General features: G+C 39.2%; 1 protein-coding gene across 2 annotated transcripts in view; it reads left to right on the top strand.

The window, feature by feature from the left end:
- pex14 (peroxisomal biogenesis factor 14) overlaps positions 1 to 25408 on the top strand; it is a 235850-nt gene that overhangs the window by 205612 nt on the left and 4830 nt on the right. For both annotated transcript variants that reach the window (XM_043676240.1, XM_043676241.1), the window contains exons 7-8: positions 12033 to 12130; positions 24577 to 24668. In XM_043676240.1, coding sequence (XP_043532175.1) covers positions 12033 to 12130; positions 24577 to 24668 — 190 coding nt within the window. The remainder of the gene's footprint in view (positions 1 to 12032; positions 12131 to 24576; positions 24669 to 25408) is intronic.

The following is a 25408-nucleotide window of genomic DNA, read 5'->3' on the forward strand; positions in this document are numbered from 1 at the left end:
AGATCCTGTTGTAATCTGAGGTAACCCTCTTTGCTGTCCACTACACCTCCAATTTTGGTGTCATCTGCAAACTTACTAACTGTACCTCTTATGCTCGCATCCAAATCATTTATGTAAATGACAAAAAGTAGAGGGCCCAGCACCGATCCTCGTGGCACTCCACTGGTCACAGGCCTCCAGTCTGAAAAACAACCCTCCACCACCACCACCCTCTGTCTTCTACCTTTGAGCCAGTTCTGTATCTAAATGGCTAGTTCTCCCTTTATTCCATGAGGTCTAACCTTGTTAATCAGTATCCCATGGGGAACCTTGTCGAATGCCTTACTGAAGTCCATATAGAGCACATCTACTATTCTGCTCTCATCAATCTTCTTTGTTACTTCTTCAAAAAACTCAATCAAGTTTGTGAGACATGATTTCCCACGTACAAAGCCATGTTGACTATCCTGACTCTATAACACACTCTCATACTAGTTTAAAACAAATGATACCGACAAGTTAATCATTAAACCTCCAAATACACAGACCCCCATGCTGCTACTTCAAACTCCAACCTCTTAAAATAAATTATGTTAATATAAATATCACACATCTTAAATCACAATGTGACCTTTGTTTAATATTGAGGTTTGCACTATAAATCTGTTTGTAGCCAAATGATTCAAGAGTCACCGTTTTCTGATGCGTTAAAATAAGCATTTTAAAAAATCATATTAATTTGGTTGAATATTAGATTGCAAATACTATCATTCGGGAATAATGATTCTACAAAAGACCAATGTATTTAATTAAATATTTAACCTTTTCTAATTGTACCATTTTGATAATGGTAATTAGCAAGCAAGTGTTCAATTTATCTTTTTTCCAGCTTTCTGATCCTGATGAATATATAAATCAAATGATCAGTTTAAATTTTTTTTAAAGTTAGCATTTCCATCATGATATGTTTTCATTTTGAAATATCTATGAACAGATTTCAGTAGTCTCCAGACATAGCATGCTTTGCAGAAATGTATTGTTTTTTAATGTAATCATTTCTGAACATTTTGGTGTGCTCATTTTGAAGGTGAGAAGTTCATCTTAAGTGTCACGCCTTGAAAGTACAGAGTTGGAAATAGAGTGTTGAAAATGCAAGGGCTAGAATCAGCACAATTATCATAGTCAGCACTGGGCCAAACCTACAATGGTACATCTCTGAAGATTTATCTTTAATTGGCAGAAACTTACTTCCTTGTTTTTGTGAACAGTAGGGGCAGTAAATGATTTTATGTTAACACTATTGCTGTATGACTTCAAACAGGGGTCTACTTTCTGTGCAGTAATATGGTAAATGTCTTTTCAAATACATTTGAGGTTGTTACAGGCTAGAACTGTTTCTTTCTGAAGTGTTCCCAGCTGTTTATTTTCCTTGTTCATGCAACAACAACAGCTTGCATTCATCCAGCACCTTTCATCAAGTAAAATGTCCCTTGACACTTCACAGTCATGCTATCAGACAAAAATTGACACCAAGCCAGTGAAGGATACTTTAGAAGGGGCAGATGGAAGCTCAGTCAGATGGAGGTTTTATGGAGGGTCTTAAAAGAGAAGATAGGGAAGAATGAAGAGGGGTGGAATTGGAATGAGGCTTAGAGAGGGAGCTCTCCAGAACTTTGAGTGTAGGTGGCTGAAGGTATGGCTGGCTGCCCAGTGGTTGGGGATTGAATTATGTTCAAAGAATGAGACAGACCATATTATTCTTTTTTAATCTATGAAGCACTATGCAGTTTGTTTTGCCAACCATCTGGATTTTAGCAAGCTGTGGGCAAATTGGTAATTGTCATCAAATTGTCGCATGCTGGGAACTGTACTTTCATGTGTGTCTGCGTCTTTAAACACGGATGTAACCTCTCGAACTTCAAAACAGATTGTTAAATGTGGACCAAGCTTCATAAGCGACCTCCTGTCTTCTCAAATCAGTGGATTCCTCTTGAAAACAAAAATAGTGGCAGCACTCTCTTCATGTATTTGTGATTAATGACTTAATTACCACAGCCAGATGAATACAGAATTCAAATACATTTTAATGATGTAGACCACAAAATAAACTCTTAACATATGTCTTTATTAACAGGATTTATTGAGTGATTGCAATGGAGCTTTAGTTACTGATAAACTCTCAACTAATGTACCAAGAAATATTTAGCTTGTATTTAATAAATTTGTTAGTAATTCCTTGTACTTCTGTAACTACTTTTATGACACCCCCACTACCTCCTCCTTTTTGATTCATCCTGTTTTTATCTCTGCTGTTTTCTATTGCTTGTCCCTGACTGATAGATTGGGCTGGTAAATAGTTCCCTCATTTTTGTTTGACAGCCAGATGTTTGGGAGCAGCTCTGATGGACATGATCTGTGTTTCTGACTCCCTTTGTGGATTGTTCTTCCTTCAGATGACTTGTTGAGTGTGATGGGCTGTCAGAAAACCATGTGCAGCTGTGTCATAGTGTGACATGATAGTACGGGAGCATCCTGTAAAGTAGAATTCCCCGGGACCAGGGAAAGGAGAATTTGACCAACGATTATTGCGCTACATCTACATTATACGTTTACTGGTTAAACCATAGTACAAACCTGGAGAAAGTGAGGACTGCAGGAGCTGGAGATCAGAGTCGGAGAGCGTGGTGCTGGAAAAGCACAGCTGGTCAGGCAGCAGCCGAGGAGCAGGAGAGTCGATTCTCCTTACTGGCTGTGCTTTTCAAGCACCACACTCTTCGACTGGTCTATTAACTGTTCTCAACTTACGTTATATCTTAGATGGAATTGCTTGCCTTGGGTGATCACCTTGCTGGCAAAGAGCAAAATTTTAGAAACAGTTAATCCACAAAAGTGATGACTTGCATGCATTTGGAGTATTGTGCGCAGTTTTGGGCCCCATATCTCAGAAAGGATGTACTGGCCCTGGAACGTGTTCAGAGGGGATTCATGAGAATGCTCCCAGGAATGTAAAGCTTAACATATGAGGAATGTTTGAGAACTTTGGGTCTATACTTGGAGTTTAGAAGGATGAGGGGGGGAATCTAATTGAAACTTACAGAATACTAAGTAGACGGGAACAAGTGGATGTTGGGAAGATGTTTCCATTGGTAGGAGAGACTAGGATGTGAGGGCACAGCCTTAGCGTAAAGGGAAGATCTTTTAAAACGGAGATAAGGAGAAACTACTTCAGTCAGAGAGTGATGAATCTATGCAATTCACTGCCACAGAAGGTTGGGGAGGCCAGGTCATTGAGTGTATTTAAGACTGAGGAAGATAGGTTCTTGATTGTCAAGGGGATCGAAGATTGCAGGGAGCAGGTGGGAGAATGGGGAGAATCAAACTTATCAGCCATGATTGAATGGTGGAGTAGACTCGATGGGTTGAATGGCCTAATATCTGCTCCTATATCTTACAATCTTATAGTAAGAGCACAGTGGTAATTGAAGATACTGTCAACACTTATTTTGAGGTTCACTTGGGATGAATTCTATAGTATCTAGAACTTGATCCTAGCAAGAGTTGCTGCCTGAGGGAAAGCAAGGAAGGGGTATCAGGTAAGAAGACAAAACAGATAGACAGTTTTAAATTTCAATGGTTTCCTCTAAGCCATCTGTGATATTTGTGAGATTTTTGACTGTTTTTATGCTTTGTAATGTTTTATCATTGGAAATGCAGACAGTTCATGTATCTCTGTCACCAAATATATTTCAGGATTGCATTTAATAGTGTGCAAAATTGATGCTAATTTAAAGAAATTTCCATTGAGCCTTACAACATGTTGATTCAATAAAGGAGGATGTGAGGTTAAAGGAGGAACAAAACGTTCAGAACTTGATCATTAAATATTAGTTGCCAATGCTGAATGGAAATATCTGTCATATTACTGAGGAAAAAAATTCCATTCGGAAAACTGCCAAGCAACAAAGGTTGGAGCTATTCTGTTTCAAACTGGAATGTCACTTTGAGTTTCAAACTGATCCATGTAAATATAGATGACTTGGGAATATGTGTGTTTTTGTGTCGAACATATAAAGTCTGTAATTAGTCAACATTCTAAGACAGCCAAAATGTATGTCTTTTTACTGCTTTAAAGGCAAGTGCCAGGCGTTGTGTTCCAGATGCAATTCAATTGATCAAACTACCAGGCTTGAAGCAAGACACACTTTATTCATACACTGTCGTTAAAATACAGACAATTTTTAAAAAAAAGATATCGGCTTAGCTATAACTAACGAAATAGTTACAATAATAAATTGCTCGTTAGCTGTTCCAATATAGTAACATCCCATAAGCACACTCTTGACAAAAGCAAAGTCAGTAAAATAGATTGTCTCGCATGCAAGTCGAGCAACAGAAAGAGAACCGAAGCTTTTAGCTGTAGCAAAGAAAGAGAAAGAGATGTAGCAGCTTTCACAATCCCAACAGCTTTGAAAGTTAAACCAAAAGTCCTGGTTCTGTGGAGGCTTGACCCCAACCATTCAGTTTGCTTCTATTGATGCAACTTTTTTTTTTAAAAAGCCCATGACCTCTCAACCTGTATTTTATTAGGTGGAAGCAGATTGTTTGCTACCTCTACCTCAACTTCTCTTCATTTATAAAAAAGGGCAAAACACACATCCGAAAGCCATAGTATCAGCACAGTGCCCATTGTCGTCATATTTTGGTGTGTATTTTCTTGCCTTCAGAGTGAGCATCCCAATTAAATACTTCCAGGAGGAAACTGTTTTGACTTTTAAAATAAAGAAGGTTTATTCTTAGCGAGTTTTGAGATGATTTGTAGCTCAAGTTAAGATTCTGGATCTAAGTTTGCTCACTGAGCCGGAAAGTTCGTTTTCAAACGTTTTGTCACCATACCAGGTAACATTATCAGTGGGCCTCCGGTGAAGACTGGTGGTATGGCCCACTTTTTATTTATGTGTTTAGGTTTCCTTGGGTTGGTGATGTCATCTCCTGTTTTTCTCAGGGGGGTGTGGTAAATGGGATTCAAGTCAATGTATTTGTTGATAGAGTTCCAGTTGGAGTGCCATGCTTCTAGGAATTCTCATGCGTGTCTCTGTTTGGCTTGTCCTAGGATGGATGTGTTGTCCCAGTCGAAGTGGTGTTCTTCCTCATCTGTATGTGAGGATTCTAGTGAGAGTGGTTCATGTCTTTTTGTGGCTAGTTGATGTTCATGTATCCTGGTAGCTAGTTTTCTGCCTGTTTGTCTAATGTAGTGTTTGTTACAGTTCTTGCAAGGTATTTTGTAAATGACATTAGTTTTGCTTGTTGTCTGTATAGACACTTTCAAGTTCATTTGCCGCTGTTTTAGTATGTTGGTGAGTTTGTGGGCTACCATGATGCCAAGAGGTCTGAGTAGTCTGGCAGTCATTTCTGAGTTGTCTTTGATGTAGGGGAGATTGGCTAGGGTTTCTGGATGTGTTTTGTCTGCTTGTTTGGGTTTATTGCTGAGAACTTGGTGGACTGTGTTCATTGGGTATCCGTTTTTTTTTAAATACACTGTATAGGTGATTTTCCTCTGCTCTTAGTAGTTCGTCTGTGCTGCAGTGTGTGGTGGTGGCTCATTGAAATAATGTTCTAATGAAGCTTCGTTGTAGGTGTTGGGATGATTTCTTCTGTAGTTCAGTATTTGGTCCATATGTGGTGTTTTCCTGTAGACGCAGGTTTGAAGTTCCCCATTGGCTGTTTGCTGTACTGTGACGTTTAGGAATGACAGTTTGTTGTTGTTTTCCTCCTCTTTAGTAAATGTTATGTCAGTAAGGGTATTATCGATGGTCTTGAAGGTTTCCTCTAATTTATTTTGTTTAGTGATGACAAAGTTGTTATCCATGTAGCGGACCCAAAGTTTGGGTTAGATGGTTGGTGGAGCTGTTTGTTTGAGTCTGTGTTACTGCCTCTGCTAAGAACCCTGATATTGGAGATTCCATGGCTATTCTGTTGGTGTGTCTGTAGGTTTTGTTGTTGAAGATGAAGTGGGTGGTAAGGCATAGGTCCACTAGCTTGACGATATTTTCCTTGCTGATGAAGTTGGTAGTTCAAAGTTTGTGAGAAGATTTGTAGCTCGGGTGCTCGTTGTTGTGGTTCTGTTCACCGAGCTGGGAATTTGTGTTGCAGACGTTTCGTCCCCTGTCTGGGTGACATCCTCAGTGATTGGGAGCCTCCTGTGAAGCGCTTTTCTGTGTTGTTTCCTCCGGCATTTATAGTGGTTTGTCTCTGCCGCTTCCGGTTGTCAGTTCCAGCTGTCCGCTGCAGTGGCCGGTATATTGGGTCCAGGTCAATGTGTTTGTTGATATCAATAAGCACATCGACCTGGACCCAATATACCGGCCACTGCAGCGGACAGCTGGAACTGACAACCGGAAGCGGCAAAGACAAACCACTATAAATGCTGGAGGAAACAACACAGAAAAGAGCTTCACAGGAGGCTCCCAAGCACTGAGGATGTCACCTAGACAGGGGGCGAAACGTCTGCAACACAAATTTCCAGCTCAGCAAACAGAACCACAACAAGGAGTTGGTAGTGTTTGGTGTATATGTCTTTGGTTCTTCTATTACTGTAGGAGAAAGTGAGGACTGCAGATGCTGGAGACCAGAGTTGAAAAATGTGATGCTGGAAAAACACAGCAGGCCAGGCAGCATCCGAGGAGCAGGAGCATAAGCCCGAAACGTCGATTCTCCTGCTCCTCGGATACTGTCTGGCCTGCTGTGTTTTTCCAGCATCACATTTTTCAATTCTTCTATTACTGTAGTCCGTGTTTCCTTGGCCAGATTGATGTTGATGGATGTGAACAGGGCTGTTACATCAAAGGAAACAATTATTTCATCCTCTTCTATCTTGGTGTGTTTGATAGTCTTCAGGAATTCTTGGGTGGTCTATTCTCACCCACTTAACCCCAAAAATAACACACAGTTTCATTCATTGGTCCCTCACACTTTACCTGTTAGTATTGTTAGAGTGTATTATTGTATGTCTCTATTGTGGCAGGACTATAGTTTCTTAGATAACATTTGTGCTTTAAAAGTGATGGTCTTGGTAAAGTTAAGGATTCTCAGTAAGCAGAAACAAGTAGTGAGGTTTTGTATAATTGATCTTTCAAAAGGTCAGTTCCCAAGAAACTCAAAAGTTTGTACAGGTTAGGGAAAGTACTTCTCTCTATTAGTACCTTCTGTTTCAAAGTAGTATTGTTTACTGCCTTGGCTGCTTGGATGACTTGCTGCTAGTTTGATGGATTTCAGTGGAACGCTGTCTGCCACACAGTTTCTACCTCATTTAAAGGGAAAATACTGTGGATGCTGGAATCTGAAACAAAACAAGAGAATGCTGTGCAGAGAGACACAGAGTTAACATTCTAGGTCTAGTATGACTCTTGTTCAGAACAAGTTGATTTCCTCTTCACTTCCACAAGAGTGTTTTTTTTCCCCAAATAAGAATAGTACTTACTCTGATTGTCATAATCCTGTGTTAATACCTTGAGATGCCATTCTAGTTCAGATGAGAAAATGTCGTACTGCAATGTAAAGTTGATAGATTTTGCTTACATTCACTATATACATATTGAGTTTGGATGTTCCCTTTTTTGCAGGGTGAAAATATATGTAGACCAGTTGGAATGCTGTAGTTCCTGAATTTATCTTCTATCCCCCTTTTTGTAACAAAAAATATTGTGTGAATTCCCTGGATTACTGTGAATGTCCGTATTTAATTAGGTATTTGTTTGGGACGTAAGACTACCTAAAGCTTAAAATGTCAAAGGACACCTGACTTGCAATGGTCATTTTAAAGTCTGTGCACAGTTTTCAAAAGGTTTAACTGCAAGTTCATAATATACAAGGACTAATTTAACACAGGCCCAGAAGTTTGTATTTAGATATTATGCTTAGATTTGGAGGAACGTTTGCCTTACCAAAATATAGTGCTTTGATCAGACATATACTTAAAAGTTAAAAAAAAATTGTGGAAATGATCTGAAAGTTTGGGATGAGATAGCAAAAGTAAAACAGTAACATATTGGCTCATATTAAACATCATGAATCTGAAGGAAGGCAAATGAGGTGTAGATACTAGTACTGTTCAGTTCAATTCACTCAAAACTGAGCTGGTTCTTAATTATTTAAGTGATTTATTTTGCTCATTCATTAATACTGTTCAAGAATTGAAGTAATGGTGTGATTTTACTGGCTGTGAAAATCTCTCTCCTAGTCAAATAAGCTCTAGGGTTGCTGCTTCATTTTGACAGTGATAGTTGTTGCTTTCAATTAAAATAAGAACATTAAACTTTTGACTGTCCTTAGTTCATTCCACCATTTTGTTATGTTTTGCACTTCATGTATAGTTTATGTGTAATATTGTGATGCTTTTGTTTTACATTGTGTTTCTTGATGGTTTGTCTGCAGAAGAGCAGTATTGCTGGTGTGATTTTCTCAAATACATTTACAAAAACGCATCCTTCATTTATTACCCTCCAGTGGTATATGTAATTCTATTTATCCTATTACCAAGAGATCCACTCAGTCTGCCTGTATTTGGTGCCAAATGAAGTTTGTCTTTGCTATATTTGTTTTCCGTATCTAACCAAGGCAGGTTAATTTTTCAATGTCAGTGTAGGATTTTTATTTAAACTGCTAAACAAAAGACTATCTTGGGGATTATGGAGAACACAGAAATAATGCTCAGCTTCGCCAAATAATATTCAAGTTTATTTGCTTTGTAGTCAACTGATTTTCTTTCTCTAATTGTTAGGTATTTCATTCCCACCAAGTTGGTTCCTTTCTTTATGGCATGTGGCAAATCAAAGTTTACAGTGTAGTTGTGATTCAAGTGAACAGGGGAAATTTACTTCTTCATTCTATACCCTCATACACCCCACAAGGAACCACTCAAATAACTCAAGAGCTTTTTATGTCCACTGTGTACTTTTAAAGATTTTATGTTTGATGTATTCCAGTATGTGAGCTGATTTCTTCAGACCCTTATGATATTATCTCATTGTGACTACTTCACTTCCTTTTTTCATGCTGTTGGTGCTAGTCACAGTGGCATTGCCCAAGCAAGTCAGTCAGATCTTATAATACATTATTTAGTTAGCCCATTTATCAAGGATTTCCTTCACTGATTCAAAGGCATTTAATATCCTCTTTCAACCTCTTCCATCAGGCAGAAGATACAGAAGCTTGAACGCACATACCAACAGGTTCAAGTACAGCTTCTTCCTTGCTGTTATTAGATTGTTGAATGGACCCCTCCAATTTCACCCCTAATATTGATCTTGCTTTGAGCACCTGTGCATCCATAATCTTGTATGGGTCACTCTGTCTAAGCACCCTATAATCTCTATGTCCTTGTATGTTGTGATCTGCCTGTACTGCACACAAAACAAAACTTTTCACTGCACTGAGGTACATGTGACAACAATAAATCAAATCAAATTTTGTTCACCAGGTACTGATTAAACACAAGCTTAAAGAGGTATTTCCATGAGCAGCAGTGACTTTAGGATGATGGCAACTTTATCTTTACCTTCCTTGTGGATCCTGATATTCTGACATTAGTGACTTGTAAAAACCAAAAGGGAATTCTCTCCAGAATATTAGTTAATTACTCTGGGATAAATAGAAAATGTGTTGAAGCACTGTTTTCAGATCTTCAGGAGAAATCTACTCCATTATATTTTATATTGATCGGGTCATATTTTAGAACCCTCTTCCTAACACCTTGCTTCACCCTGCTCCCATCAAAAACTTCCTCAAAACTGATCTTTGTTTCACACCACCTTTTTACTGCCTTATACCTGGGAAAATTAAACAATAGGAGGTGCAATATAATCTCAGATGGCTCTCTCTTCTTTCTTACATTGTAATTCATATTTCAAAAATCATCAGGTGATGCAACATGGATGCAGACCACTCAGCCCCTTGAGCCTTTGCCACTGTGAAGCATTTTGGGTGTTTTACCGACATAAAGGAGACTATATCAGTGCAAGTCTTGAGCAAACGTTTCTGACTTAAACAATCTGCTCTAGCAGCCACATTATTTTGCTGTCCGATAGTCTCTTCAAATGAGGATATTGCCATCTCCAGATCTTACCATATCCCAACATTCATCAAATTTCATTAAGCCAATTTTATGAACAAAGCTTTACATAAAACACTGTGCAATATCTTAATCTGGATAATCCATGCCCTTACACTGCAGGAGACCTTGTGTGCATTAATCTAGATTACACCTTTATTAACATGACTGAATACATTATAAGGTAAAAGAACAATCAAGGGCGAAGTTTGGTTTAAATATCCTACAACTGACTTAAAATAATTCACTTGCTATTTATTTTATAGAATTTATGTGCACCCTGAATTTATTGCAAAACATTTTTGAAGAATTGCCACTTAGTTGAATGAGTGTGGTTCTGTTCATGCTCATTTAATGGTCATTGAGTGATATTGCCCAATTAGTGTCAGTTAGTGACAAATAATGTGTAGTCTCATGTTAAGATCCCTTATCAACTAGGAACTTGCCCGAGAAGCTCCTTTCACAAAGTCCCTTAGCAGCTGTTGGAGAGATGTGTATCCTATTTGTCTGTATTGGATTTGAAGCAGACCCATAAATGATGAGGGCAGATTTTAATCTGCTGTGCCATCCAGTTCTTTCATGAATTTAAATCATTTCTAAAATTAAAGGCAATAAAAGAAAATCAGTTTTATTAGCTTCTAAAAATATTCCATATTTTGTACAGCTTATGCACTATATTTCTCTGCAGTGCGTCTTGCACAATATTAATTGAAAAATGTGATTGACAGCAGCTTTATTTGAAGAAGTTAGCATAACAATTAATTTAGTAGGTAAGGATCAAATCTAAGTGATTAGATACGAGTTATATTTGGCGAGTGTTTTATAAAATTTGGATCAAAATTGTCTGCCATGTTATGCAATGTATTTGAAAAGACTATGGTACAACAGAAAATTTCACCCTGGCTGTAAGTGTACAGGTTTTAGGTGCAAGTTCTAAGAGCAATGCCTGTTTTCATTCTTCTATTGGCCAATTTGTACCATCTTAATGGTACCACCCCATTAAAGAAGCATTGAACAAGGAGAAAACTTCATTCAATTTTATTAAGACAAAAAAATGGAATTTCTGAAAGTTGGTTAGTTATGTCTCACTTTTAGGGGAAGGAAGGAATATGATTATTCCTCAAGCCATTTTTTTCTATTCATTGTTGTCATCATCACACAATTGCATCATTGTCAGTCTGACTTCTGTATATTACTATTATCACCTTGCTGTGTCAATAACCTCTTCTCCAGTTCTTGAGATGTTTTGGTCAGTTGTATCAGTTACAATTAATAAATTATTAGGAATGATGACATTAGTCCTGTGATATTAGTCCTAACTTTCTAGTTTAAAAGGTTTTCTAATTCCATTTGCTATGGTGCATTATGTTAAAAAAAACTTTTAAAACTTTTACTGCTGGTCAATTGTTGTAAAATAATGGGAGAGAAAATCTAATATTTTCAAATCATGCCTTAATGTTTGAGTTCAAGAGAATATTGGTTACTGGTTAGTGGTAGAATTTCTTCAGATTAGTTTTAGTAATGATGCTAACTAATTACAACTTGATCAGAACAACAACCAGCAACGTGCACTTGAATTCAGTGGTTACCTACTGACTTCGGTCATAGACAGGTGTACAGAACAAGTCCATCTGTTATATTCCTTGTAAATATTGTTCATTTTTAGTAGTTCAGCTTTGTTATTGTGAAGTAAATGTAATCTAATTTGCTGAATTCTCATATCAACACCTAATCTTTCTGCCAGGATATATGTGAACAGAAAAATAAGCTGGAAATCTTAATCCTAAACATGTGGAGTGAAGAAAATATGAATGGTGAATCTTTTAAACAGTTGTGGGTGATACAAGAAGAATACTTAAGTTTGGTGATGCAAAAGCACAGCATAGAAGTTAGTGAGAGAACATAGTTACTACAAATGAAAAAATATTTAATTTCTCTTCTTGCACAGTGACACAACTGCAAACAAATTTGACCACAGTGCAGGAGCTTCTGGAACAGCAACAAGAGAGATTACAAGAGCTGTCGCAAGAACTGACTGGTACCAAGGTAACTATCATGACAAAGTCAGAATACTGTATTTCAGAAAAGGTCTTCACCCAGTTGTGTCTAACTGAATTTGGGATGTCAATCATAAGAAATAAGAGTAGGTATAGGCTATATGGTCCCTGAAGTCTGTTCTGCAAGCCATTGTAAAACAAATCTATAACATGCAGAATGATCATGAAACTGAAACAAGGGGACAACTTAATCGAGCACAGTCTTCAACTTGTAGATATGTTCTCATCAACCTCTTCAGTAATGTTACACCCATCTATGAAGCAGGTGAAACTTGAACTAGGGCCTTCTGGTTCAAAGGTAGGGACCACAAAGGTACCATTGTGCCATAAGATCCCAGTCTTCAACTTGTACTTTCACTATCTTAATCTAATTTGTTTGTTTCTTCCAGAGCTGTAGGTTGTTTATAAGGTTGTGACTGTATCAAGTATTTGCTTCAAATCACTTAGCAGTGACCCCCAAATTGAAGTGCAGCTCTCGCTCCTTCATGAATCCATCAACCTCTTCAAAGAAACCTATTAATATGAAACATGTGCCTTAGATGTCTAGTACCTCGGTTGATACACTGCAGCATTTAATGAGCTATTATTACAGTCACTTTGTGTGTGTCCCTTTGATTCCCTTGAAGCTTCCTTTTCTTCTCTTTGCAAACAATTTTGCAAATTAATTGTGTCATTGCACCAAAAAGATTTCCTTTGTGTCTTGTCCAAGACAGAAATTTGGATAGAACCATTTAAGTTATCTCGTTACTTGGGCACTGCTGAAGATCTGCTCTGAGTTCAGTTCCAGCAGGCTTTCCTTCACAACCTAATCATTAATAGTATAAAATAATTGCTGCCAGTGAGTTATTTTATGTCCATGCCACTATTCCTCAAATGGTACAAGATTTGTAGGAAGGAAGGGAAAAGCAACTAGAAAGAATAGTAAATTTGATGCTGAACAAATAGATCTCAAGTGCTTCAGCAAAACAAAAAAGCAAATCATTGGAGAACTCTAGTTAAAGTATAGTTATTTTTAAGCAATGTGTTTAGACATACTATAACAGATCTCTGGGATTTGAATCTCTTGGCCAGACGTAGGGATGTTACCACTGTGTCACAGGACCCACCGAAGCAGGGTCCTGTGCTTTGATCAATAAGAGAAATTGAGAAGGGAGTGTAACATAAGTGAAATTAATGAAATGAGGATAACAAATTGGGCTGAGACTTTAAGGGTGAAATATCTAGACTTTAAACCATGGAATCCTGAGCAGTTATAGACAGTGTTCATCAGATGATCAGCTGGATGTCTTTCTATGTCATTGAATTAGAGCATCTTTAGCTTGAATTAAAGTGTAGGTATCATCCCCTACACTTACTTCATGTTACCATTCATGCTGCTCAAAGACCAGACACACTGATGAAGGCAAAGCTATTGTCTATTGATGCCAGCCGTATCTGTGGTGTTGTTTCCTACATTTCTCTTTATCTCTCCATCTCCCCCTCCATCCAACTCTTCCTGCTGCTATCTACTGAAAAACAAAATGAAGTTTAAGAACAGATCTTGGTCAAATTCAACAAACGATGATTGTTGCTGTGCTTCCACTACTATCACTACATTATGAGTAAAATACAAATGGGTTGTACTAATCTTTGAGGGTTGTATGATTAAATTAAGATTTCTGAAATTTTGCTTGGTATTTTTGGAGATGATAATTTTTTTTCAAAAGTTCCATGGTGGTTTTAGAAGCTTGAGTACTTGGATAGTGCCTGTGGTGTGACAGATTGTCCCTGGTCTCTGGAGTAAATGGATTTAATAAAGTAAAAGGCCTTTCCTCATTCTCTAATTCACTTTTATCTGTACTTGTGCTGTGTTTAGGACTAGTAATAACAGCCATGATGTTTCACCAAGCTGGATTAGTAAATGCTAATATTGCAAACATTCTATTGACTTTGAAGCTTTATTAGCATCAGAAAAATGAGCATGACTTGGCCATCACACAGACAGAATACTAAATCCAGATCAAGGAGAAGATGCTGGTGCTGTTTCATACAGGCCTCTCTGACCTGACAGGTCTAGCACATTGTGGTTCAGTTATGTAAAGTCTTTACACCAAAAAAGACAAGTGCAAAGAATTATTTTCCCCAGTTTTATATGAATCATAATGGCATTGGAAAGTTGCATTTTCTAGGTTTAATCATGATGTAACATTTTTGTGATTTGATCCTCTAGGTTAATGTCTAAAAATGGGGACTTCAATTAGAAGCCACGACTGTTTATAATTAAACTAAACTGGATACGAGGAATGTTTTCCAACTGTATCTCTGCCTTAAATTATTTACTTACTAAATACTGATTCATTCTTTTGTTGTGTTCAAAACTGACATCAGACACTGCTCTCACAGTCACTCTCCCATCCTCCACCTTTCATAAATGCCAGCTCAGCCGAAATTCTGCTGCTTATTTCTTAACCAGAGGCATTTCTCAGTCACTCTTCACTCAATCCCATCCTTGGCGTGGTTGATAGCGCACACAACTCTGAATCACAAGGATCCAGGTTAAAATTCCACTCCAGGCTTGAAGCACAAAATTAAGATTGACACCTCAGTGCAGTGCTCAGGACTGTCAACGATCTCAGCTTTCATATGCTGCTGTGCCAGATGGGTATACAAGATTATAAGGCATTATTTTGCAGAAAAGCAGATGAATTCTTCCTGGTGTCCAGACCAATATTTATCCCACATTTAACATTACAAAAACAGATGAACTGGTCTTTGATCTTTTCATTTTGCGGTTGCCAATCCACATTTACTCTTTGTCTACCAAAAACTCAAGTCTCAATTTCTTGCTGTCACATCCAAATTGCTTTGCACCCCAGCCTTACCAGTCTCCCAAACCTTGATGTTCTTCATTCCTCCAAGTCTTGCACGTTCCTCTTTCACTGTGTGTGCCACAACTGAGGAATTAAACATCAAATTCCCTCTAAAGCTTTTCAGCCTCCACCTGCTCTCCTCCCTTGTTACCTGAAACTCACCTCTGTAAGTAAGTTTGTAGGTAATCGAACATAGCTCAGGAACTACTAAATAGACCAGAAGTCATGAAGATGTTTGAGATGTTTTGATGAGCATAGCTTGAGTAGGTTCCCCTAGCAGCACATGCTGAACCTCCTGATGACCACAGGGAAACATCTTCCTCCATGAATACTGCCAGCTAATGACTGGAGAAACACTCAATTGACACAGGACCATAAAAAACAAACAAACCCATGTGCTGCTCTGAAATCACATTCTGTTATGGGGACATAGTCCACACTGTACTAACTAGCACTGAGAAGGAACAGCATTCATGCCCGCGTCGTGGATTCGTCTGCTTCTGACTGCCTTTCTTTTTTTTCCTTTTTCTCTTTCTTTTACTTCTATTTTTTTTATGCTTTTATTCTTTTATTTTCTTTTTTCAGCAATATCGGTCCAGACAATACCGGAGTTTCAGCAGCAGTGGGAGAGATTTCTTCCCGGGGTGTGGGCAGCGGTGGGAGAGATTCCTTCCTGGAGTGTGGGCAGGGGTGGGAGAGATTCCTTCCCTGAGTATGGGCAGGGGTGGGAGAGATTCCTTCCTGAGTATGGGCAGGGGTGGGAGAGATTCCTTCCTGGGGTGTGGGCAGCGGTGGGAGAGATTCCTTCCCTGAGTATGGGCAGGGGTGGGAGAGATTCCTTCCTGGAGTATGGGCAGGGGTGGGAGAGATTCCTTCCCCGAGTGTGGGCAGGGGTGGGAGAGATACTTCCCCGGGTGTGGGCAGATGTGGGAGAGATTCCTTCCCTGGGTGTGGGCAGCGGTGAGAGAGATTTCTTCCCGGGGCGTGGGCAGCGGTAGGAGGGATTCCTTCCCCGAGTGGGCAGCGGTAGGAGGGATTCCTTCCCCGAGTGGGCAGCGGTGGGAGAGATTCCTTCCCAGATTGTGGGCAGCTGTGGGAGAGATTCCTTCCCAGATTGTGGGCAGCGGTGAGAGAGATTTCTTCCCGGGGTGTGGGCAGGGATGGGAGAGATTCCTTCCTGAGGTGTAGGTAATGGTGGGAGAGATTTTCTCCCAGAATGTAGGCAGCGGTGCGAGAGATTCCTTCCTGAGGTGAAGGTAGTGGTGGGAGAGATTTCTTCCCAGAAATATGGCCAGCAGTGGGAGAGATTCCTTCCTGAATTGATTAGATTAGTTACAGTGTGGAAACAGGCCCTTCGGCCCAACAAGTCCATACCGATCCACCGAAGTGCAACCCACTCACTACATTAGCCCCTTCACCTAACACTATGGGCAATTTAGTATGGCCAATTCACCTAACCTGCACGTTTTTGGACTGTGGGAGGAAACCGGAGCACCCGGAGGAAACCCACGCAGACACAGGGAGAATGTGCAAACTCCACACAGTCTTTCAGTCGCCTGTGGCGGGAACTGAACCCGGGTCTCTGGCGCTGTGAGGCAGCAGTGCTAACCACTGTGCTACCGTGCCGCCCACAAAAAAATACAACTGGTGGTGGTTTAACCTGAGGGAAGAGTCTGTCATTGTAACCCCAGCTGGTGTAGGAAATGAACCCACACTCTTAGTGTTACTCTGCATTACAAACCAGCCACCCAACCAACTGAGCTAACTAACCCCCTGTTGTGGGCAGCGGTGGGAGAGATTCCTTCCTGAGGTGTAGGTAGTGGTGGGAGCGATTCCTTCCTGAGGTGTAGGTAGTGGTGGGAGAAGTTCCTCAGCAGGCTGAGGGGTGGGCTTTGTGGTTTTGTGTTTTTCTGGTGATGAGGGCTCATGGCCGAGGTAGTGGGGGGAGTCTTCTTTTCCTTTGGCTATTTCTTTCATTTCTGCTTCTATTTTTAATCCTGTCTTTTGTATACTGAGATTGTGCCAGAAATGATGACTTTGTATATTTTCCACTGTATTCCTGTACTCCGGTACACATGACAATGAAAATCTAGCTGTAATGGAAGTCAGTGATTTGCCACCAGGTTGACTGTACATATTCCCATCAAAACCTGGTAAGTGACCCGAGTGAGGGTCCTGGTATCAGTCTAACACAAAGAACCTGTGCAGTCCATAACCAGTTGAGGATTGGCCACTTGCTCTAAAATTGGAACATGAGAAACCACTCCAGTTGTGACTGTGGACATCAGAGCAAGACCATTAGCAGCACCGCCACCACCATCCTGCACCCTGAGAGATCCTTTCCTGATGGCACTGTCTCCATTCACACTGTATCAGCTGAAGCTGTTGAATGAATTGTTAGCCTTTGTGTCAAGTTGTAACTGCTTTCTGAACTGCATTCATAACAAAAAGGCTCATAGTGAATCCTACTTCAGCTTAACAGCAACTTCTGTCATCTTATATTGCTGTGAAATGTCTTGAGATATTTCCTGTGGAGGTGGTGATAATGTTGCTGGGCTAATTCAATAAGCACCCCACTAATGTTCTGGGGCTCAGGGTTCAAATCCCACCATGGCAGATGGTGAAATTCAAATTGAAGTTTTAAAAACTGGAATTAAAAAGCTAGTCTAGTGGCAGACATGAAGGGCTTTTGCCCGAAACATCGATTTTACTGCTCCTCGGATGCTGCCTGAACTGATGTGCTTTTCCAGCACCACTCTACTCCAGAATCTGGTTTCCAGCATCTGCAGTCATTGTTTTTACCTAATGGCAGGCATGTCAATTGCCATAAAAAAACCCATCTAGTTCACTAATGCCCTTTTCAGGAAGAAAATCTGCCATCCTTTCCTGGTCTGGCCTACATGTAACTCCAGATGCACAGCAATGTGGTTAACACTTCATTGTCCTCTGGGCAATTCAGGATGGCCAGTGACTGCTGGTCCAACCAGTGACACCCATATCATCCCAAAATTGTAAGAAAAAAAATTAAAGACTCCCTATAAATGCACCTTTTTGTTAAAGTGGATTGTTGAATTAAAATTCTCGGCCTTTTCTGTTCTGAACTGAAATAGTTTCACAATGAGGATGTAGAAGGGACCCTCAAACAAATGAGATGTGTAACTGGAGAAAACTGTCTAACATTTCTGTGCTACATATATAGTAAACATTCAGAGTTGAAGTGCTTCCCTGATTTTAGTTAGAGAAGTGGAAACCTCTAATTGTTGACACTTTAAAAATCTTAGAAAAATGTCTGCTTAATGGGGCAAGTATATCTAGAACTAGCGCATGTTGTTCGAAAATGCAAAGTTTATTCCAATGATGTTTGCCTTAATCAACGTTTAGAGCCTCGTGAGGCTGAGGTTTCTACCGAATTGAACATGCACAAGATTCATTCAGTTCCTTTCAAACCATCAGAAAGCATCAAAGATTCTCTCATGTTGCTACAGTCTGTTAACTTATAAATCTGCACATTTCTCTCCACTTGTGAGTGATGAAAGTAAGAAACAATGAGTGAAGCCAAAAACTGGGGGTCTGAATATGAAAAAAAATTTATAGTTGTGATGTAAGTCATCATCGGTTCCTTGCCAGCCTTCCAATTGTCCAGATGCATGCAAGCATAACCTCCTTCAAAGATCCCACTTCAAAAATAAGCATTCATCTGTTTCTTTTATGGTGAAGTTATACTCAATGGCCTGGAGGTTGTGTTCAAATGAGTATAATGCCATTTACAGTTGACATCGAAGTAAATTGTAAACTTAGCCAAATTGCTGGTACAGATGAAACTCCACAAGGAAGAGGATTCCCTCACTGTGTGAGCTTGCACCATTGTGGCTCTGCAGAATTTATTAATGCAGGCAAAAATGGCAGAGCTCATGGTGCAGTGAATGGAAGGAATGCCCAAAGAAACTTCAAAATTAAACTGCTGCAGTATCTGTCAAAACTGATTCATGTCAAAGAGTAATTGGAACAAAAAATTAAGGAAAGAATTATTTTGTACATTACACATACAAGTTTATACATTTTTTCAAAAGCTAAATGAATGATATTCATTTTAAAAAATCATAAATATATGCACTTTTTTAAACAATAATGTTAAAAAGTCTCAATGATTTAAAAGGTCAAAACCCCCACCCATAGCCTTTTTAAAAATAAATGATTTATGGTAATAGTGTCCTCTCTGGCCAGGACCATTTACTTATTTGCAAAGTAACTCTAGTTTCCCCTCTGTCCTAGAAAATGTGGTAGGAAATATATTTACATATTAACAGTCCCAAGTTCTCATCAGTGTTAGTTCTTTGCTTCTAAACATGAGGTCAGAAAGTGTAGTTACAAAGTTCCAGAGAGCATGGAATGGCTCAGGGCAACTTTGCGTTATTTGGAACAGAGCACGCCTTCCAAAATTCCTGTGCCTCTCACCCAGAGCTGTGTGGCAAGCATTGACATCTTTGCCAAATTAGGGCCTTGCATTGATGTGTACCACTAATGAGATGTGCATTACCAAGTTCCAAACTTGCATCATTTCAGACTTGCCTAGCACTTGCTGCTCATTTGCACAATTTTTCAAGTACAGTAGATCCACAACTGGTACAAAGCTAATTTTTAAAAATTTGGTATTAAAAGGGTTTGTGTGTTCTATCGGGTGATGCCTTTAAATGTCAAAAGAAAGAAGAGACACATAAAATAATGAATCCTATTGCAATATTAAATGTTACTTAAATATTGAGAGGACTAGTGTGTAGAGTTCCATTCAGAAAGGGGAAGCTGGTTCTGGTTCATCACAGACTCTAAATTTTGGCTGCCCACTCACAGCACTGCAGGATTATTTTACTAATGCTACAGTAAAATTGATATATTTGAAGAGTCCGAGGCAATTCTAACAAAACACCTGCTCTGGACAGAAATTATCCTGGTCCAAAAGCAGGGCACAGGGTTAATTGCTTTGAAGAAGACATTTCTTCTGATAAATGGTGGAGGAACCATTACCTACAAAAAAATGACACAGAAGGAGGTGTCTCTCCCCTCCACAGAGCCTGTTGAAAATTGGCAGGTGTTACAATCCATCTTGGACCTGGCATAAACTTCAATGTGTGTGAGACAAAGGTTCTAATGACGGTGAAATAACACAATAGGCAGCTCATATTACAGTGCTCAGAATTAATTTCAAACTTACTTCGGAAACATAAGGGCCCTATATCAAAGCCAATGTGGAAAACTGCAGAATTGTTTCCAGGTGCTCAGTGAGTGATTAGCAACACATGTTTCTTATAGCAACCACTTATTGTTGAGGCTTAGAGGTTTATGACTGTTCGGTTGTTAACATTACTTAAGTGATAACAGTTGGCAGCTCCCCAGCCCTATGAGGCCGATTTATCTCTATGCACACATTCAAGGATATGGTTCAGGAATATATTGATCAATACCCAAATATTGTGAATTTTCACCTTGTATTCTGCTAATAGGTTCTGTGTTAGATGTTTGGATTAAAAACTCCCACTCTTCTTCCAAAAACCCATGCTGACTCAAGAGTACTTTCTTGTCTGATGTAATTATAGAAAGACAGATGTTCCAAAGCTATAATTTAAACAAAACCTCATGTTTTGAACTGTAGAACTCATAGAAATGGTGAGCCCCAGTTGTATGGCTACCATCACGCAAATTGTTGAGTACAGACATGTTTATGTTGAATTGAATAATGGAAGGGTCTTGTGGAACACTGATCATGTTCTCGGCCAGAAACTTCTGGTTCAAGTCCCACCTGTATCATAACACATTCATATTGGTGCGGCACGGTGGCTCAGTGGGTTATCACTGCTGCCTCACGGTGACAGCGACCCAGGTTCAATTCTAGCTTTGGGTGTCTGTCTGTGTGGAGTTTGCACATCCTTCCTGGGTGCTCTGGCTCCCTCCTACAATCCAAAGATGTGTAGGTTAGGTGGATTGGCAATGGGAAATGCAGAGTTACAGCGGGGAGGGTCGATGTGGACTCGATGAGGCGAATGGCCTGTTTCCACACTGTAGGAATTCTATGATTCAAGGTAACTGATAAATATAAACTGTCCTACCCCCATCTCGTTCAATGTGAAAATCCATTATACATCTAGCATATATATATCGTGCAATTTTTCATTCTCTACCTTGGATATCCTGGGCACACTGATTACAAGTGTATACTTTTCATACAATAATGTGGTGCTGCAGTTTATATGGTTGTAACCTGGACTTGTGTTATCACCCAAGTAATCCTCTTCACAGCAACACCTGTCTCACAGACTTGGCCTGAAGTAACCAATTGTTCCATAGACATTGAGCCGAGGTTGCAACTTCCAAACTTCATCATTGGTTCAATCATAAAAAAGGTCTATTTACTTAATTGATAATATAACGAGAATTAGCACTTTGAATTGGAGATTTTATGAAACTAGTGATGAGGAGAAATTCTGATATATTTTGTATTTTTATTAACTAAAAAAGCACTCAGTCTTTCAAGATGGAAAATGCAGGGCAGCCCTCTCATTAGGTCAAAGCAAGTCTCTGAGCAATTGCCAGTGAAGGTCATGAACCTGTAAGGCTTTCTATCTCCCCAAAGAATGCCTGACATCTTGAGTGTTTCCAACAATTTATTTTTTCAGATTTTCAGCACCTGCCATATTTTACTTTGACAGTTCAGTTTTAATTGGTTTGACGTTTGTTCATTATGACCTAATTCCTTTTTTAAACTGGAAAAAAAAATGTTGACTCCCCGTTTGGTTTTTTATAAACTAAAATAACATGCAGAAGTAGTGTTGGGATTAATATGAGTATCTTTTCTTAACATAGTGGTTTTTTTGGTAATTTTTTTGTAAATTCTGCGAAAATTCTTAAAAGAAGAGGTTAAAGAGAAAGCAAGTTGCATGTGTCATTTCTCTTAAACCACTCTCAGACAATCTTGTTTGTGGGAGTTTGTTTTGTGCAAATTTCCTGCCCTGTTTCCCACATTAGAATAGTGACAATGCTTTGATAGGTACTTCATTGGCTAGAAAGTGCTTTGAGACATTCCAAAATCGTGATTAGTGCTACATAAGTGCAGTTCGGTCTGTCGTCTTCTTCTATAGTTATCATTCATAATGTTCGGTGCAGAAGTGGACTCATGGTTAACCTTTCCCCATTGCTAGAAATCTGTTATCAGTCGGAAACAAGTTATTTTCAGCTCCAGATAACAGGGTTGATAGCAAGAGTTTGCGACTTCTATTCAGTGTCTTCTAATGATTGTTGACCCAGTAACAGCAGACCAACTCAGATAGTCATCCATCATACAGCTCTCTCCTCAGGATTGGCTGAGTTAATTTGGGCTACTCTGCCGTAGCCCATTTAATATGTAAAGTTAGCATAAAATTGCTGTGATAGCAATGCAGCATAATACTCTCTGAAAACCTGGCCAGAAAGCATGTGTGTTATTTTTCTTTTTTTTCTGCATGATTTTCAGAATTGGTAGGGTTCATATTCCCAAGTTATTGTTCTTTGACTTTGACAGAAATCCTTTGTATAGATAATAGAGAACAGCTGGGATCTAGCTTTATTGTGATGCTTCTGTGTGATAATAACCTGCAAATCTTCAACCAAACCTGAACATGAGCAGTACCACTCAAGTGAAATACTGGTCTCTGTGAAACCATAGTCCTAGTTAAGAAACTATATGTCAGTGAAATGTTACCATTTGGGACTTTTTCAGACACTTTTTCTCAATGGCTGGATGCCACTTCCAGTAAGCAGCCTGAGTCTGTAATGTACTAATTCCTTGATGTTCCACTGTCATGTATGATTTAACATGCCATGATTTAACATTTTACATTGAAGAATACATAATATATCCATTATATTTGTGTATTACTGTTATAAATTTGAAGGTGTGTATTATACTTTTAAGAGAGAGTAAATGCTGTCCTGAACTGAGAGCTTACAAGCACCTGTGTGTATGACTAGATGGCAATCCCAAACTGTACAGGAAAATTGAAAATATGTAACATTTTGCAGTTAAATGAATCCTGCATTTTGGTTGCTGTTTTGACAGCAATTAGAATTTAACCAATCAGTTTAAATTATGCCCCAGGATGCAAAAACTCAATTGAGTTTAAATTTATTGTTTTGCCAACATCGAACCAATGAGACAATCTGATGTTGGGGGGTGTAAAATGTGGGCATTTTGAAAATTGATAAGAGAGCAACTGCTGTCTAGACAGAAATGCATGAAAAGCTAACAACTTGCTCTCCAAGTAATTAGGAAACACTCTCTATCAAAGGTGCCTTTTCATATGAAACATACTTGCAATAAAAAGAAAGACGACCCAGGGAGATCCTCAGTCGGAAGAAGAAAGATACTGAAGATGATAGTGGCTGTGTAGTTTTGAAATTAAGTTGATGTAATTTTAATAAATGTGTTATTGGAATAGTAAGTTACAGAGTTGGAGGTAGCTACTAAGCAGTTAAGAGAAAGAGAGGCTTAGAATTGTGAGTAGTTGTTTAATATTCAGTTTTAGAGTTAAAATATAAATTGATGTTATTTTCTTTGAACAGTGGAATTGGTGAGTTCTCTGTCACTCATATTTTAACAGATTACGAGGTGAGGTGAGCTTTTCTGGCTATTTGCCTTTATTAACAGAGGGGTTCACCTTCAGAGGTAGAAAATAAAAAGGCGCTACTTTGTGCACAGGTTAAAAAAAAAAGCTTGATCAGATTTACCTATGGGTGCTAAAAATATATCGAAGGAAGAAGGCATGATCCAATGCTAGAAGGAATACAACAACAACACCCATTGCCCCCTGTTTCTGATGGTGCATCACCGTATTAGCGCTACACTTCAACAACATTCTGGATTTTATGTATATACTTGCAGTGCTCTCAAGTATGCTTAAAATTTCTGTCAAGAAGATTGCTTAAATCCACATTCCCCAGAATTTTTTGTTATGTTTCATTAATGTTTATGCTGTGATCACGTTGTGTACAACTGAGGCATGTGTGGAGCGATAACTGAGTAGGGCTCACTTCCTCTCTGTTTAAACAAAGCCAAGGCCTTTAACAAGAATAAGAACAGGACATTCCTTGGACCAGTGCACTCTCCTAAGTGTGATATCTACAGGGTATGTCCTTCTGGCTTTCTGCCAGAGCACAAGCTATGAGTCTATTTTGTCACAGACTTAACCATTGAAGCTGCCTGAATAGTTTCTATTTATCTCCTGGGAGAAAATGTACATTCAATGGTCCTGAAAATTGAAACAAGAGCTTGACTTCCTACTAATAACCACCAACTGGCTGAGGCGAGGACAATATTTCTCAAATTGGGGTCAGATTAGCATTAGTAAGAGAGACCTATAGGTTGATTAACACCTTGTGTATTCATTGTTGAGAATAGGGAAAGGGTGATGAATAAGTAGCATAAAAATTTAAAAATATAATATGATTTGTATAAGAAGATATTAGTTATATAACACTACCAATAGCCTACTCAGTTGAAAACACATCTTATTTCTTTTATTTCCTTTGAAATTAAACCCAATTATTCTGCTTTCTTTAGGTTTCTTCTTCAACAAATTGGCTTCTGGAGACTCAGAATGTGAATGAATTGAAAGCTGAGATCACCTCATTGAAAGGGCTTCTCCTAAGCAGGTAAAGGTAACCTAGATTGGTGCTGAAATTTGTCTGAAAGGACCCTTTTACTCTGTGTGCAAAAGGAATGCATTCACTAAAAGTTTTTTAAAGCCACTCAGTAACGATCATTAAGATCAGCTTCCCCAAAGTCTAATGGGAAGAAGAAAACTGAAAAAACTGCAGATGCTGTAAATCCAAAACAAAAACAGAAATTGCTGCAAAAGCTCAGCAGGGCTGGCAGCATTTATGGAGAGAAATCAGAATTAACATTTCAGATCGTGTGACCCTTCAGTTCTCACTCGTCCCGAAATGTTAACTCTGATTTCTCTCCACAGATGCTGCCAGATCCGCTGAGCTTTTCCAGCAATTTCTATTTTTGTTTCAAATGGGAAGAAGCAGTGGTCTATTGAGACCAGTAGATCCGGGTTCAATTCTTGATCTACGCAGATAGATGGTCAAAGCTTCAAGATCTGGAGTTGGATGAACTTCGGATCATTCGGGAGGCAGAGGGGGTCATAGATCAGAGTTATAGGGAAGTAGTAACTCCAAGATGGCAGATAGATGGGTGACAGTGAGGGGGACTGGGAGGAAGCAGCCAGTGCAGGGACCCCCTGCGGCCATTCCCCTCAAGAACAAGTATACCGTTTTGGATACTCAGCAGCAGTGGTGGACTCTCCCTCTTTATGGGCATTTAAGCGGGCATTGGATAGGTATATGGAGGATAGTGGGTTAGTATAGGTTAGGTGGGCTTGGAGCGG

The sequence above is a fragment of the Chiloscyllium plagiosum genome, chromosome 34 (assembly GCF_004010195.1).
Source record: "Chiloscyllium plagiosum isolate BGI_BamShark_2017 chromosome 34, ASM401019v2, whole genome shotgun sequence".
Lineage (NCBI taxonomy): Eukaryota > Metazoa > Chordata > Chondrichthyes > Orectolobiformes > Hemiscylliidae > Chiloscyllium > Chiloscyllium plagiosum.